Here is a 16,118-nt window from a genome sequence, read left to right as displayed (position 1 = left end):
ATCCATAAAACAACCAGGTACCTATTGAATATCCATTAGTTTACATATATCTTCCTTCACTAATCTGACTCTAAGCTGGCACAGATGTAGACACAAATAGTTGTTATAAATAGGGCCACAATTATGCCAAAGCAAATATTGACTATTCCATACACAACTATTTCTATTCTACTAATTTGTTTTCAAGAAAAAGAAAACAAAATAAATTGAAATTAATGGTTTGATCCAAAAGGTTAAAATAGATAGAGATTTAATAGAAGAGATTTTTTAAAATAAATATACAATCACACCAAAAAGACAAAATAAATACTTGCACTCAGAATATGAGAGTAAACCTTATTCAATAAGCATTAACTCACCTTCAACTTTTATTAAGGAGTCATTCTCAACAGACTCTCCATTGAAAAGCCAAGAAATTGATGGAGCTGGTAAGCCTTTGGCATGACACTCCAACTCAACTTGACCTCCTTCTTCCACATCTGTATTCACAGGTTCCCTAACTATCATTGGAGGTTCTGTAATACAATTAGCAAGAAGAGATCCAATTATTAACAATGTCAAACCATCATTACTTATTGTATGTTAACTCCAGAGGTAATATATTACTAAAATGCAATGATAATATATATATAGTAAATGGTAATATTTATCAGCATTATACAGTTTAAATTCACTGAATAGCCAATTTAGCAACTCTTCCTAAAATAATGTCCCACAAATTAATTTCTCCAGATTAGGGCAAAACTAAAAAAAATGAAAATAGTAAAACCTTATTAAAAATATATCCATTCAACAAATAACAGAGTTACTAGCATAAAAAATTGTGCTTTAACCTTTTTATCTGGTTAACATTGGTCTTCCTATCACCCATGAAGTACTAAAAATATTTAATGGCCTAATTTACACCATTAGCTTTCAATTTTTATTCAATAAAAATCACATTTGATAGCCATTAAGTTTTGAAAATTAATTTTCTCCATAAGATTCATTTTCACAGACAAAGCCTTTATCAAATGTAAAACTATCTAATGCATTTCAAATTCAAAACACAAATATAAAAGTGCAATTAAAGCAATCACTGGTTATATTTCTTCAAAAATTACCTATTTAAAAACCACAGAAATAAATAAGATTCCTACTTTTCAGGAAAATTTTCAAAAATTTCACAAATGAATTTAATTAAATACAATGTGACAAACCCTTGTTTAATTTCTACCATGGACATAAAAAGTTTGGGTATAGATGGAATAATTCACTACTATTTTATTTTCATGATTCCAGGGGCTATAACTCATGGGGTCAACTTGTGAAGGGTGCATATTACGTACTTACTCAATTGCCAGGAACAAAATTCTTTTGTTCCCAGAACAATGAAAATATGAAGAACGCATCAAAACAGCCTTTGCGCTAATGTAATGAAACATCACCGAAAGAAAAAAAATGTCATAGCGTCAGAAATACAAATGGGTTTATGCCAAAGGAAATGAAAACAGGAAACGGATAGAAAGAATACAGTAAAGAACTGTACCAGAGGTAAACGTGAAGGAAGATTGTGAATCTGAAACAGAAAATAATCAACAGGTAAATTATCTAAACACTAGGATGGGTTTCGGCAATGTTGAGTGAAACATGATGTCACACTACTGGATGAACATGGACAGGAGTGTAACAGCAAAAGAATAATTTACCAAATTCAGAAAGAATCAAAAAAACTCGTCACAAATCAAAGACACATGAGAAAAATAAAAGCAGAACAATAGCTACAAGGAGTGTTAACTCTCTTCAGAATTAAAAATTTACTTAGAAGAAACAATTAAAGAATAAAATGGAAATAGGAATCAAAAGAAATTATCTCATGGACAGTCCACAATATTCATACTGAGGTAATCTAACTATTTTCAAATGCTATCCAAACATTTCACTAAGACCATGCTCATGTCTAATCTATATTATTCTATTTACTCGTACGAGTAACTAACATTTGATGAACTAGCAATTTGAGCAAATAGTATTTTTAACCTCTTTAATTTAGTGTAATAAGTGTTTTCCATTGTTCATAGAGTTCTCATTTGCAACAGAAAAATAATAAAGAACTTAGTCAGATAATAGGACTAATCATGGCATACATGAAATTTCAAATGATTGACAGATGTCGCATGTAGCACACTAAGTAATCTCAACTCTTAAAAGCCTTACACTAAAAAAAAACAAAATATAGGAAGAGTGAGATAACAAAATGTAGACACAGTGCTTTAAATTGAACCCTTAACACTTACCTTCAATATTTAACTGAATGATTACTTCTGGAATAGAACCTGCAATGTTGCTGGCCTTGCACAGATATGTCCCTTCATCACCATGTGAAATCTTCACCAAACGCAACCCTGCTGGAATGATTTCGGCACGATCCTTTGGAAGCTCTCCACCATACTTCTGCCACTTGACTAGAGGAGGGGGTTGGCCAACGGGGATGCATTGCAGTGTTGCGTTGGACCCTAAAAGGAAAATGTCATAATTTTATTATTGTATGTGCCTCTTACCATTGTCTCAAACAGGTAGCTATTAAACATATGGCCTAGAAAAATCAATGCCAGGTAGAAAAAATACACATTAGATAACTTAGGTAATAATCCACACATTTAAAAAAATTTATAAATTATAGTTTCATTGTTTTGCCACGTCATTTTGACAATTCACCTTCCACCTCCATTATTTCAACATTGTTACTGTCAGTCACTGATTACCTCTTAATTTCTTTTAATAAATGGTTTGCTGGATTATCACATCACATTATTACAACATTATTATATTTAATTGAAGGGCGGGTTTGAGCAAAAAATTTAAAAAATGAATGAAGGTGGCTGTGATAAGAGAATAATAGTATTAACAGGTTGGTATTAGAAATTATGCCTCTGAAAAAGTGATTAGGCCAATTGGTGACCCCTGAATAAACGATAATAGAGCAAAGTTGTTCAGTGCGTACCTGGAAAAAGGATTATTTATCTAAAATATATGGTTTAGTCATAACTCCTTTAATTTTTATGAATTTTAAGTGTTAGGGAAACACGGATGAGGAGAGGGGCTGAATATGGATCAGAACTCTACTTGGTAGTTACAAAACATATCTGGGAAAGAAGAGTAAAAATCAAATTAACCACAATTTTGATAAAAATAGCGACAAAATACAAAACTTATGTTCAATCTAGTGACAATGCAAATTAATTTCTTTATAATATGTGCTTTTTATTAGACCACAATGACAATAGGTAATTGCTAAAATTGTCAAATCATAGAAAAAAAGGGTTTTTAAAGTTTCTTTCTGTATTGATACAGTTGATTTAATTACTTCTTGCAAGATATTCATTAGCTGGCAAGCCGCTAATAATTACAAGGTCACACTATGAATAGAAACAATGAGCTATTTACAAACTAAAGCTTACAGACCAAAGCATAATTGGATCGGGAAATATTCAACTCCTCAAAGTAGGCCAATTACAACTAGGTTACAATTTTGATGACTTTTTGTGATTCAGTAAAACCTGCCAGTCTGAAAGACAGATTTTTCAGGATCATGTGATATACCCAGGATGAGCTTTTCTCTTTTACACGTTAAAACATGGATATTTTTCTGAATAATAAAAACCTTAAGTATATTTTTTCTTATAAACACTTGCAGTGCAGAGAAAGAAGCATGTATTTTCTGTCAACAGTGGAACATTGATGTTATATAATTCCAACCCCAGACCTGAGACTCACTGAACTTTTAGAACAGAATGCTTTCCATCTGCATTATCACAGTTGATGTGTTCCTGAGGGTCTTAGCTGAGATTAAGGCAATTCTGTTCCCAAACAATTCCAATATTTCTGTCTTGGACAGGTTTCACTATGTAGAGAAATTTTGGCTAACTTTACCGCCATATTTTGGTAATGACTTGAAACATTAAGCAAGCCTAAACATGGCAAATGTTTAAGGCACATTATAAGATCCCATGATATGCTTACTATAGCAAGCACACCACTCAAAGAAAAGATGGTACACATAAGAAGTTATGGATAGGGCATGTGGATTTGAGAAAGTAGTGGATTAAAGGATGGGATACAGAAAAGGAAACAAAATGAAGCATAAAAGCAAAAAAATAAAGGAGACAAATAATAAACCTTCCAAGCATTGTGCATTTTGGTTCAAATTCATCAATATTTACAGCCCCTCAGAGCAATTCTTGAAATTTTGCTAGTTCACTGACTTTTCCCTAATAGCCCAAACCTTTGTGCCCTGACTTGCTTACCATTTGGCTACCATCTACTGGATTCTGCTTCACAAGTTTTATGAAGACCATTGGGAGTAGGCAAAACAATGAAAGAAAACATATTTCAATCCAAGGAGAAGAAATGCATCAATGCATATCTATTATCTATGGCCATGTAAAAAAATAGGCTTATACCATGTCTTTAACAGAGATTAATTGCCTGAGTTTGCACACTGAAATTTAAGAATTAAAGGGTACCAACCAATCACAGCAGTGTAGTTTAAAGGAGGTGGTGAGAGGAACCGAGGAGGCTGAAGTTCAGAATGAGAGCTGCCTGCTCTCCTGACATTTAAATTGATGCGATGTCGAGAGTAAACAGCAGTCACAAAATTGCTGGCCTTACAGGAGTAAGCTCCTGAGTCCTGCTCCGTTACTTGGCTGAGCACAAGGGAAGACTCACCAGGAGACAATGCAATTTCCCTAAATACTAGAAGAGAGAGAAAAAGTAACAGTGAAAAACTGAGCTAACCATATAAAATACAAAGAATTAAATCTGCAACAGAGAAAGCCAAAAGAGATTAATCAAACAATTTAAGAGAAAATAGCATATAAATAAGCATATGGAAGGTAATATTGCACATTTCACCTATGTGTAGATTATATTTTTACATGAAAATAATTCCAACAAAAAGATTTTGCAAACTATAAAGTTTATACAACTTGAAGAGGTTAGAACAAAAACTGCTTATATTTAAGTTGTATAAATTTTACAACAAACAAGAATGGAAATGCACTATAGCATATAAGGTCTACCAGTAATTTAGCACGGAAAATTTAGTGAAAAGTAGTTGTAAAGTATGTATTATCATGATCACAACCAATGTAAGCATCAAAATGTTTGCATTATATATAAGAATGGATAATAAATTGCAACAGACATACACTTTTGGAACACTCACTGAAAAATATGCAGTTGACTGAGAACACAGAATAAAAATTAGTGCAAGGTAAGGTGCAAGGTCTTTGAAAATAATCCTCAGCATGAAGAATTCCATATTGATTGGAAATGAAATCTAACTTTAAAGGTTTAAAATAAGTTACATAAATTAGGATACCTAAAGTGCATTTTCAGGTTTCAAGTGCCACTTCAAAGGAAGAACTTTCAGTACTACAGTACACTAGAAAAGCCAGTGCAATAACACTGAAACAATTCCATAATAAAGGCATTAATGTTATTTTAAACAAATTAAGAAAATACCGTACATCAAAAATGTAAAATGAAATTGTACAGCTCAGAATAAACCATAAATTGTTATCGGTACTCTATTGCTTAAGGACAGAGCTTAAACAACTGCACAATCATACATTTTCTTTCCTCTCCTAACAAAACACAGCCTGACATCCAACACTGCAACAAACCCTTCTTCAATGCTGCATACTTCATTCCTCCCATCATTCTGCTCAACATGCCCATCCTATTCCGATCCCCTTCCTTGCATTGCTAACATTCTCTCCTCTATCAACGTCTTCAATATCCTATAGCCACTCGAAATTCTCTCTCACCTCCATTGGCTTTCTCCTAACAATCACCTCTCATCTCACAACATGCCTACCACATCCTCATTCGTCTTCCTTAGTTTTCTTTTCACCTTTTCCATCCTTCTGCAGACCAACACTTCAAAAGCATCCAATCAACATCTATCCTCTTACTTCAACAACCATGTATGCATGCCATACAAAACCTCACTCAATGGAAAAGTTTTGACAAGCATTTCCTCAATATCCCTGTCATCAATTCCTTCCTTCTTGTGAAAGTTTCTTTGCCTAAAATGATTCTTCTTCAAATGTCCTAAACTATGATCATTTTGGTACAAAACACTTCCGAAATATGTAAAATGTTCCATCTGTTCTGGTTTATGCACTCCTTTTCAAAGCTTAACTTATCTTTTCTCTTTCTCTAGAAAACTGCAGAACTTTGGTCTTACCTACATTTATTCTCATCCCATACCTATCACAGTGACTTTCCAATGAGTACAAAAATGTTTATAACCCTTGGGCTGACTGGCAAACTAAAGCTTGATCATCAGCAAACCTAACTGATTTTGTTAATTCCCCACAGACTTTAATATCTAACTCCAGTTCTCCCCATGCCTCTATAAACATTTTTTCCAAGCACATGTTGAAAAGCACAGGTGTTTGTTGTCTCCAGCGTAATTTTATGGAATTTACATAACATATGGAGATGAAATTACTGACTTTGCAATTCCACACACTTCATTTAAAAACACAACCAAGGTTTCGACGTTGAACATCGTCACGTGATGATGTTGACCTGATGATGCCGAAACCTGGGACGTGTTTTTAAATGAAGTGTGTGGAATTACAAAGTCAATAATTTCATTTTATTTCAATAAGCACAGGTGCTAGTAAAACCCTTGTTTCACCTTACTTGTCTGAGCCAGACTCTCCATTTGCCACTTGCACTAAAGCAGCTTGTGACATTTACAGGTTGCAGATTAGTCTCCTATTCCTCCAATCTACCCCTATTTTCTGCAATATATTCATTAATTCTACCCAATTTAGTCCATTGAATGCCTCATTGAAATCTATGAAATAAAAAAATACATCCTGATTTTTTTCTATGCTACTCTATTTTACTGACCTCATTACCCCTATGGCATCACACATGCATCTCACCTTTCTGAACCCAATTCCGAAGTAATCACTTGCCCTCCTCTCCATCCTCTTGTTTATGATCCTGCATGTTTAATCAAACTTATTGCTCTTTAGTCCTCATACTTTTTGGGATGGTAACTAACACTGATCTGATGTAATCTTCCAGACAATTTTATCCCTCATAAATGCAATAAATTTTTCAATAAAAACTCTTCCTTCCACATTTTCCTAAACCCTTAATTATTCCCACAGGAATGAAATCCACCCCCCATGGCCTTATTTGGTTTCAATTTCCATTATGCTTTTCCAATCTAGTTATCAAGTATGCTTGCACCTAAGCTGTCCCCACCTAACTCATATTCTCTTTCCATCTAAAATGCTGTCTGAATCTCACCACCTTAGAGTTCCTCTACATATGTATTCCTTTCATCCCTCATGAATCTTTTTTGATTCCATTTCCCTGCAATATCTTTGAATGCTTCCATGGATTTTCCCTTCCTATTCCCTGACAGTACTTTCCCCTTCCCGTGCAGTGCACCCATTTCACCTTTCCTTTGTAAACATTCCAAAACTGTGCGCTATGCCTTCTACCGCATTCTTTTCTTAGTTGCCCACCTCAATTTATTATTCAATCCTTGATACTTTCTTCTACCTTACTTGGTATTTATATTATTTAATTTCTTTCTCACATCAGTCTCACTAATAATCTATTTTTAATTCATGGTTTCCTTGCCCTTTTTGCATTTACTACCAATTTAGTTTTGTTTGTGGCTTTTGCTATCTCTATTTTCATATGATACCATTTTTCTTCCATTGTACCCAGTTTCCTTACCTCAATCATAATTTTTCTCCATTTTCTGCTGATACTCATTTCTTATCTCTCTGTTTAATGCTTCTATATTCTATTTACTAAACCATTTTTTCTGTTTTATCCCCTTGAATTCGACATAAAATTTCATTAGTACTAATTTATGACCTGAATCCACATCTATTCCAAGGAAAATGTGCAAATAAATCAAGCAGTTCCTACATCTGGCCAAACAATAGTACAGACCAACTGAAATCTTTCTGAATCCCCAAGCATTTTCCATTCATGCTAATGCCCATCATGTAGTTTAAACTAAGTGTTTGTTATAATTAAGCCCTGTTTCTTGCAGAACTCTGTTACTTTCTCCTTACAATTATTCCTTATCCCTAAATTGTACTGCCCTACCCCACTTTCATCTCTTCCTTCACCCACCATTGCATTTCAATCCTCCATCACAATCAACGATCAAATGCTTCTCTCCTGGAGCATCTGCAATTATGCTCTCTAACTGATCATATACCCTATCAACTTCTTCCTCTGTATGATTACTTGGTGGCAAGAACACCTGCACAAAAACCAAGTTCATTGGTTCAGCTTATACTTCTGCTAATAATATTCCATCAGTCACTTGCTCTATGTTAATTAAGCTTTTTTCCGAAACTTTTGTTCAATATTATTACTGCCCCCCAGTAATCCCCACTATCCTTCCATCTCGCTTCTCATAGCTATAAAATATCTACACTTTTTTTCTCTATCCCCCTTTTTACATTATCCTAACATTCCAAGTCCCAATTTTAAGTGGCTTGGCCTTCTCCTGCCTTGCTATGGTCGATTTCACGAGGCAAGGATTTTGTGAGATGATGACCGTGAAAGCCTTTCCTCTCCTGTTTCCAGGCACAATACATGGCCCAGCAGGGAAAATCCCATAAAGTGGGAATTATCTACTGGAGAAACCGATTAGGAAAATGTTGGATAGATTTATCTACAAAACATAAAGTGGGAAGGGGAGGCCAACGGAAAGGAGAGGAACTCAAATTTTGCAAAATATAATGAAATTGTATCAGGGGTTTAAATGTTAGGTACCCCAAAAATTGAAACAATAAATTGCCTAATTGTTATCGAATGGGCTAAATTATTATTATTATTAGTTAAGTGGTAGCTTTCTTTAATTTCCATTATGTATCTATAATACATGAATAACTTGGCTTCTTAATTTAACATGTGATCCTTATTTTAGATTTTGTAAAAAAAATTAATTTTCCTATGTTTAGAGTAGTTCCTCCTCATAAATAAAGAACTTACTTTGTATTGAATCAAACTGAAGTGAAAACAACTTTACTCAAGTCCCTTGACTGCGGTTATGGTCATTGGTCACAGTAATGATACAGAAATAACCATCCCATTTGTATACATTACTACCAAATGACAGAAAGAAGTAATTTTTACAGAAATCTCAATTGACATTATTAATGGTAAAATAATGTCAACCTCATTTCCATGAACACACTTAATAGTTGAAAAAGTGAATCACAAGGCTATCTATTCAACAGTCAAGTGGCAAGAAATAGTGAGCTCTACGGCCTCTCAATTAAATAAGAATGGGGAAAGAAAACTCCAATGGCCGTAAAAATTACTTGCAAATCTCTCGTCAGACCAATTGTTGTGTTGATTGAACGGGAACCACGTCAGGGACCAACCACAACCCCTCGACCAGAATACCCTCTGTGGTGGTTTACGGGAAATTAATCCGCATCAGGGACCAACACACAGCCACACGCACACTACCCTGACTGAAATTCTTCACGAGAGTGTGAGACCCTGTTGAAGAATTTCAGTTGGAGATTGAATCCTTCACAAGGCTGTAGAGTACACCCCATTAAAGATTCCAGGATATTCTCAAGCACACACTTTTTTTGACTGGCACAAACCAATCGCACACACAAGCACTCAAGAAACACACACTCACACACTCAAAAGGGCCCAACTTCTGGGAGAATCTGAACACAAGTAAAGAGCAACCAGAAAATGTGTCGAACGTGCATGTTTCGGCCACTTCAGTGAACCGAAGGGAAAACACCTCCAACACAAGGTTGAAAGTAAACAACCGGAGACAAACGTCAAATTTATATAGAAACTGTGGGAGTTAGGGGACCAATCGAAATAGTTAGAGGATGGAAAGGGGAGGAGTACTATAAACATATTGGTGAAGAGGAAGGAGGGGGGGACGGGAGTAAGGTGGGGGGGAAAAAGAGATACCAAGGGACTGAGTGGAACGGGAAGGAGTAATTAGTGAAGGAGAAGGGAAGGGGTGGGGGGGTTGGGGCAAAAGTGAGAGGTATCCGAGTAATGGATTATGAAGGGGAATTGGGGGGGGGTTTAAAACAGATTTCCGTTGGACCTTAGTCCAACGGAAATATTGTTTAAAACTACAGAAGTCATTTCAAGAGGGAATACAGTGGGGAGAATGGAATCGGCCCTTTATCGTTATTGACAACCACATTTTTAAATTTGTGTATGAAAATGCTTTCGAATGCGTCCAAAAGGTGGTTGGGGGTCTGTTTGATCAACTTCAATTCCTTTTCTGATGTTTGATGGTCTTCCTTGAGTAAGTGCAGGGCAATGCTCGATTTATCTGATCTGTTGTATCTGTAATGGGCCATATGTTCTTTGAATCTAGTATTAATATTCCTCTGCGTCTGGCCGAAGTAAGTTGAATCGCAAGAGGAGCAGTTTATTTTGTAACTTTCTTCTTTGTTTACATTTATGCAACGGAAATATGTTTTAAACTCCCCCCCCAATTCCCCTTCATAATCCGTTACTTGGATATCTCTCACTTTTACCCCAACCCCCCCCTTCCCTTCTCCTTCACTAATTACTCCTTCCCGTTCCACTCAGTCCCTTGGTATCTGTTTTTCCCCCCCACCTTACTCCCATCCCCCCCTCCTTCCTCTTCACCAATATGTTTAAAGTACTCCTCCCCTTTCCATCTTCTAACTATTTCGATTGGTCCCCTAACTCCCACAGTTTCTATATAAATTTGACGTTTGTCTCCGGTTGTTTACTTTCAACCTTGTGTTGGAGGTGTTTTCCCTTCGGTTCGCTGAAGAGGGCCACTTAGTGGCTGAAACACGCGCGTTTGACACATTTCCTGGTTGCTCTTTACCTGTGTTCAGATGCTCCCAGAAGTTGGGCCCTTTTGAGTGTGAGTGTGTGTTTCTTGAGTGCTTGTGTGTGCGATTGGTTTGTGCCAGTCAAAAAAAAGGTGTGCTTGAGAATATCCTGGAATCTTTAACGGGGTGTACTCTACAGCCTCATGAAGGATTCAATCTCTAACTGAAATTCTTCAACAGGGTCTCACAGCCGTGTGAAGAATTTCAGTTGGGATAGGGTGCGTGTGGCTGTGTGTTGGTCCCTGACGCGGATTAATTTCCCGTAAACCACCACAGAGGGTATTCTGGTCGAGAGGTTGTAGTTGGTCCCTGACGTGGTTCCCGTTAAATCAACACAACAATTGGTCTGACAAGAGATTTGCAACTAATTTTTATGGCCATTGGAGTTTTCTTTCCCCATTCTTATTTAACAGTAAAGTGAGTAAAAATATCATACCATTATTATCTCCAAAATACAGCCTCACCCTACAGTGCAGGTAATAGATATTGCACATCTTACAAATTAGGCTATATATATGACATACCTTTAGAGTGTGTCCTGTTGTGATAAAACTCTATAATGGCAGGAGGGTTGCTGTAAGGGGGGTCACACTGGAGGGCCACTGTATTTCCAACTGTGACAGTGTAATTTTCATCATCTTTATCCTCAAATTGCTGAATCTCAGTTATAGTGAGTTGAGCAGGTTTTGATGCTAGTCTTAGGGCTCCAAATGATGCAATGCACTACAAAATCACAGAGTAAGCCATCAAAGTCAGGTAAATAATCAGCAGCAATATTTGGGAGAGGTTAACAAACACTTATGCAACACAGTTGGAAATATCTCCATTTTCAGAGTCACTCATTTTTTTGTTTATATGCATTAAATTCATCATTACATTCATAATAATAACATAAACATCAGTTGTACTACTTTAATCTAGTAATCAAAACAAAAGCAATATTATTACATTGCCCAACAATTAAGGCCCAATAAATCAGACAATCTTATTTCATTCACATCACGTTATATGGTCACACACTTTTTCAAGCAATGCTTCACAAAATATGTAACTCCAGGGACAACAAATTAAGAAATTAGATGAACTTTCTTAGGAAAAAATATACTGAATTACATTTTGAAGGTAAAGCATCGCTGCACAAGAGCAGTTAACACAGTATCAACAATTTTAACAAAACTTTTTTATCATATTGAATGCAGGCACCCAAGATATACCAATTTACTATGCAGTTGGCTATCATCAAGGGCTTTAGAGGGCAACTGCAGTTACTACTTAGCCATTTCCCTTATGCAAAACAATGGACTATGTTCAAATATTTTGATTATGTGATATTTGCCAAAAAGAAATTCCTATAAACTCATCAAAGGAAGTAATTCCTAGTTCAACCATATTTTATAGCTGCTAATGAGAAGAAATTAAAATTATTCCATGCATATCTGATTACTCAGTTGGCACCTGGTAGCAGTAGTTTTTTAGGGGAGGCAACCGGCAGCTGAGGTAATTGCCCCATTAGTGATGGATAGGAGAGGATGAAGAGAGGAAAGAAACCCAGCTTCAGCATTAGCCTAATCTTAACAAAAGGCACCAAGGGGTCCACGGCTTAACGTTCCAACTGACAGACGGCATGCTCACTCAAGTACTCCCCACAGAGCACCTCAAGTATGGATCAAGATACCACTGAAAAATATCTGCTACCTTTGGGATTCAAACCCGGGCTAGTCTGGGTGGGGAAGCATGTTAGCTACCACACCATTCTGATCCCCCTGGTGCCTGATTTCTTTCTATCAACTCAAGAATTATTTTAGCTAAAAATGACCAGTTTGCTCCCATAAAAATTTCCTTGTGTTTTTTCCCAATGAAAATCCAACTAACAATCAAGTTTTCTATTCCAATGTGTGCCGACTGCCAAATACAGTGTCACAGGGTAACATGAGATTTTTCTAGACACACAGGCTTTTCATCTTAGTGAGAAGCAGTAGACATTTAAGTCCTTGCAATGATTAAAGATACAAAAGGTAAATCTGAATTATTGGAACCAATAATTCACCTCATATACCTCGTATATTATAGTCCAGAATCAGAAGTAATTTAAAAAAAGAGAAGTCCTTCACTATCATAGTTTATGTTTAAGCATTAAGCAAACTTAAAACTAAGAAGAAAATAGGTGAAACTATCTGTTAGAAATTCTATTTCTGTCTTTATCAGAATAACAAATTAGCATCAGTTTTACTAATTTAATCCGGAAATCAGAACAAAATCAATATAATGGCTACTGGATATAACAATGCCCACAGTTCCAGCATTAGCAAATTTTCATGCTATCCTAATACCACCTTAAAGCAGATTTTACAGTACCACACAATTACAAAAACATTCTGATATGAATTTCAGAGGCAAATCTAACTAACATTTATTGAACTTGGCAAAAATTAATTAATATGGATGATTCGTCTAAAAATGGAAGGAGTGATTTCAATGAATGCTTTAGTAAGAAGCAGAATAAATCATTATCAAATTTTTTACTAGCAAAATAACTTCATGATTGATAACTCTAAAAAGGTTCAACCATTTTATACCAGTCCTCCAGTTCCTTATTTTAGTATGGAAGACAAATCTCAAGGATTATAGTAAAGCAGAAAAGGCAAAATGAAAAATCTAGAGAAAATCCTAGGCAGTGAATAATAATGCATTTTTGCTACCTGGTAGTCTCCAGCTTGCTCTGCATATTGCTTGGGATCCCTGCTGACTTGCACTATAAGATCTAGCCCAAGGAGTCTGGCACTGCCATCTTCTAGGTGGCCCAGGTCATCATCCGCCACTGAATAAGGATCCAGGACCAATGTTCTACCTCTGTGCCTCCAGGTTACCTGCTCAGCTGTCACATTCAAGGAGCACTCGAACATGACCTCATCACCTGGAGGCACACATATTGACTCCGGACTGCTGTTGAACCGTAGCCCCACATCTGCTAGGGTTGAATAATGAAAATGGTAAAACAATTCCGTCAATAAAAGATTTTTGAGAAACTTACAACAAATACATATCTTAGCTGCAATGGAGAAGTAATAAACTCACTTTTTTATTTCTGGGTTTAATTAGAAGTATCAGAGACAAAAAATAGGATGGGGATTGGCAAAAATCATTCAGAAAAGTATAAATAAACTACGAGAAATAAATGCACGTTAGATGACTAAAATTACACATCACTGCTAAACGCCGTTAAGAATGTTGAATTTAAACGCAGGCACGAATCTGTATTCTCGCGGAAATTCTTTGCGAAATTACGTCGCGCCCGAGTTTCAAGCAACCCGCAACGCACACTCATTCCTCGAATGTTCATGAAGTAGGTTGGTTTTTCGGTCGAATACTGATTACGGACCACTATTGAAGGAGATTAATTGAGTGAGAAACTGAATTAGTGAGAAATCTATTTGATGTGACGCTGTATTATTTCTCAGTTCATATCAATATATATTGCTTGACAGGCACATCATTTCCGCGACTTTTTAATTAAAATATCGCAAAACCCTTACGTTTATTCATTTTCATTAGGTCTACTTGGTTTACATACGCCTGTTGCCAACAATGCCTCTTATGAAACTGCCTACAAAATTTGGTAAATATTAAGTACGCAAACATTCGAACTTCAAATAACCGAATGTTCTCGAAAAATAGGTGACAGAAAGAGTCTCGAATTAAAATATTACTTATGTAAGACCAAGTTACAGCTATATATCATCCTTTAAGACGCCATAAGAGCGGACGGAAGAGATGTTAATTCACTAGATATTAATACAACTTCGTGACTTCTCTATAAAGTGTAGAGAACAATTCAGATATAGTTAATATGGAGTTATTATAATAGTGGTGAATATTTTTTCAACTCTGCAGCTCGGCGAATTGAGAACGGTAAAAATTATTCCTTCAATCTGATGGTTCGACAGTTTATTCCTTCAACTCCTTGCTTTGGCCCCCCAATTCAATGCTGGATTCTAATTATTAATCCTTTGATATCAAAATTAAACTTACAGTTGGCATTTTCCAGCAGGTTAAGACTTTAATGTAGTATTGGTCCTAATATATCGTATATTTCCCATTATAGTAGGTTTTCCTATGATCTTGTAATACTTTCTAATTTTGTTCATTGTGATTATCAACATACGGATTATTAAGGACTAATACGTAAAAGGACTTTCTCCTAATTTAATCTAATTTTCAATATCTTTAAACGCCGGGAGCCAAATACTCGAGATACAATTGAATTTTTAATTCAAATATTTTTCTCAGACACATTTGACGAAACCAACGTTATTTCCTGAATCTCCACAAATGCCTCGAACAAATTTTCCTCCGTTTGGTCCGATAGGACAGTGAAACTCAATTATTACATCTCCTCCACGAACGCAAAATTTTGAGTGTATAAAATTTCTTTCCTTAGAAATTCATTTTGCTCCTTTATTTCGGAGTTAGTTGCAAATTCCACTCACGACACCAGGCGATAACATTTGTGATGAACCGCAACCACAATTCTTATAACATTTCTTTTTGTTACTTATGTTTCGATAGTTCACCAAATCATCAGCCCTAACTTTAAGTTGCACGTTTTTTTTGACGTCATGATTGAAATGCGGAATAAAAGGAGGACCAATAGCACTCCCTCGAAGAATACATCATGTTGACTTCCAAGCTCAAATAGTGGAGTGCAACTGAGTATTATATGGGTGAGAGACATGGACTTAGGTACCAGCAGCGGAGAAAGGAAGACTGAAAGCAATGGAAACATAGTTTTACAAAAGAATGATGAAATAAAATGAATAAATCGAGGGGAGAGCGAAGAACTTCCTCAAACACAGGGAGGAGAGGGAGGTCTACGGAAACTGACTGATGAGGCGATGGATTAAACTCATCGGATATATTCTGAGATACGATAAATTTCGGCGAGCTAACTTGTTTGGGCGAATGATCACGTGAAACTACAAGAAAGAACTGCGATACATTGCAATGTTTGTAGGATATACGGAGACAAGGAAAATAGATTATGAAGACCACAGAACATAAAAGGGTGACGAGGAAATATGAATCAAACCAGCACCAGGATTTATGATTTTGATAGTGATGAAACTAGCATTTTTCTAAGTCCCAACATTATGGCATTCCATTGTAATGAAGAATCTACGCGCGTCCTCGTAAACCTAACGTTTGAGGGGCATTAAGATC

General features: G+C 36.0%; 1 protein-coding gene across 2 annotated transcripts in view; it reads right to left on the bottom strand.

Annotated features, from left to right (window-relative positions):
• Positions 1-16,118, bottom strand: part of LOC139687912 (interference hedgehog-like) — a 92,287-nt gene that overhangs the window by 21,179 nt on the left and 54,990 nt on the right. Inside the window, exons 3-7 of one of the 2 annotated variants that reach the window (XM_071585252.1) lie at positions 13,601-13,869; positions 11,426-11,624; positions 4,510-4,734; positions 2,277-2,495; positions 360-515 (exon numbers count right to left, since the gene is read on the bottom strand). In XM_071585252.1, coding sequence (XP_071441353.1) covers positions 360-515; positions 2,277-2,495; positions 4,510-4,734; positions 11,426-11,624; positions 13,601-13,869 — 1,068 coding nt within the window. The remainder of the gene's footprint in view (positions 1-359; positions 516-2,276; positions 2,496-4,509; positions 4,735-11,425; positions 11,625-13,600; positions 13,870-16,118) is intronic. The other variant, XM_071585254.1, reaches the window with a different exon arrangement.

Source organism: Hetaerina americana, unplaced genomic scaffold, assembly GCF_022747635.1.
Source record: "Hetaerina americana unplaced genomic scaffold, ioHetAmer1.1.p SCAF_2, whole genome shotgun sequence".
Lineage (NCBI taxonomy): Eukaryota > Metazoa > Arthropoda > Insecta > Odonata > Calopterygidae > Hetaerina > Hetaerina americana.
Note: the sequence above shows the minus strand (reverse complement) of the source record. Positions and strands in the feature narration are given on the sequence as shown.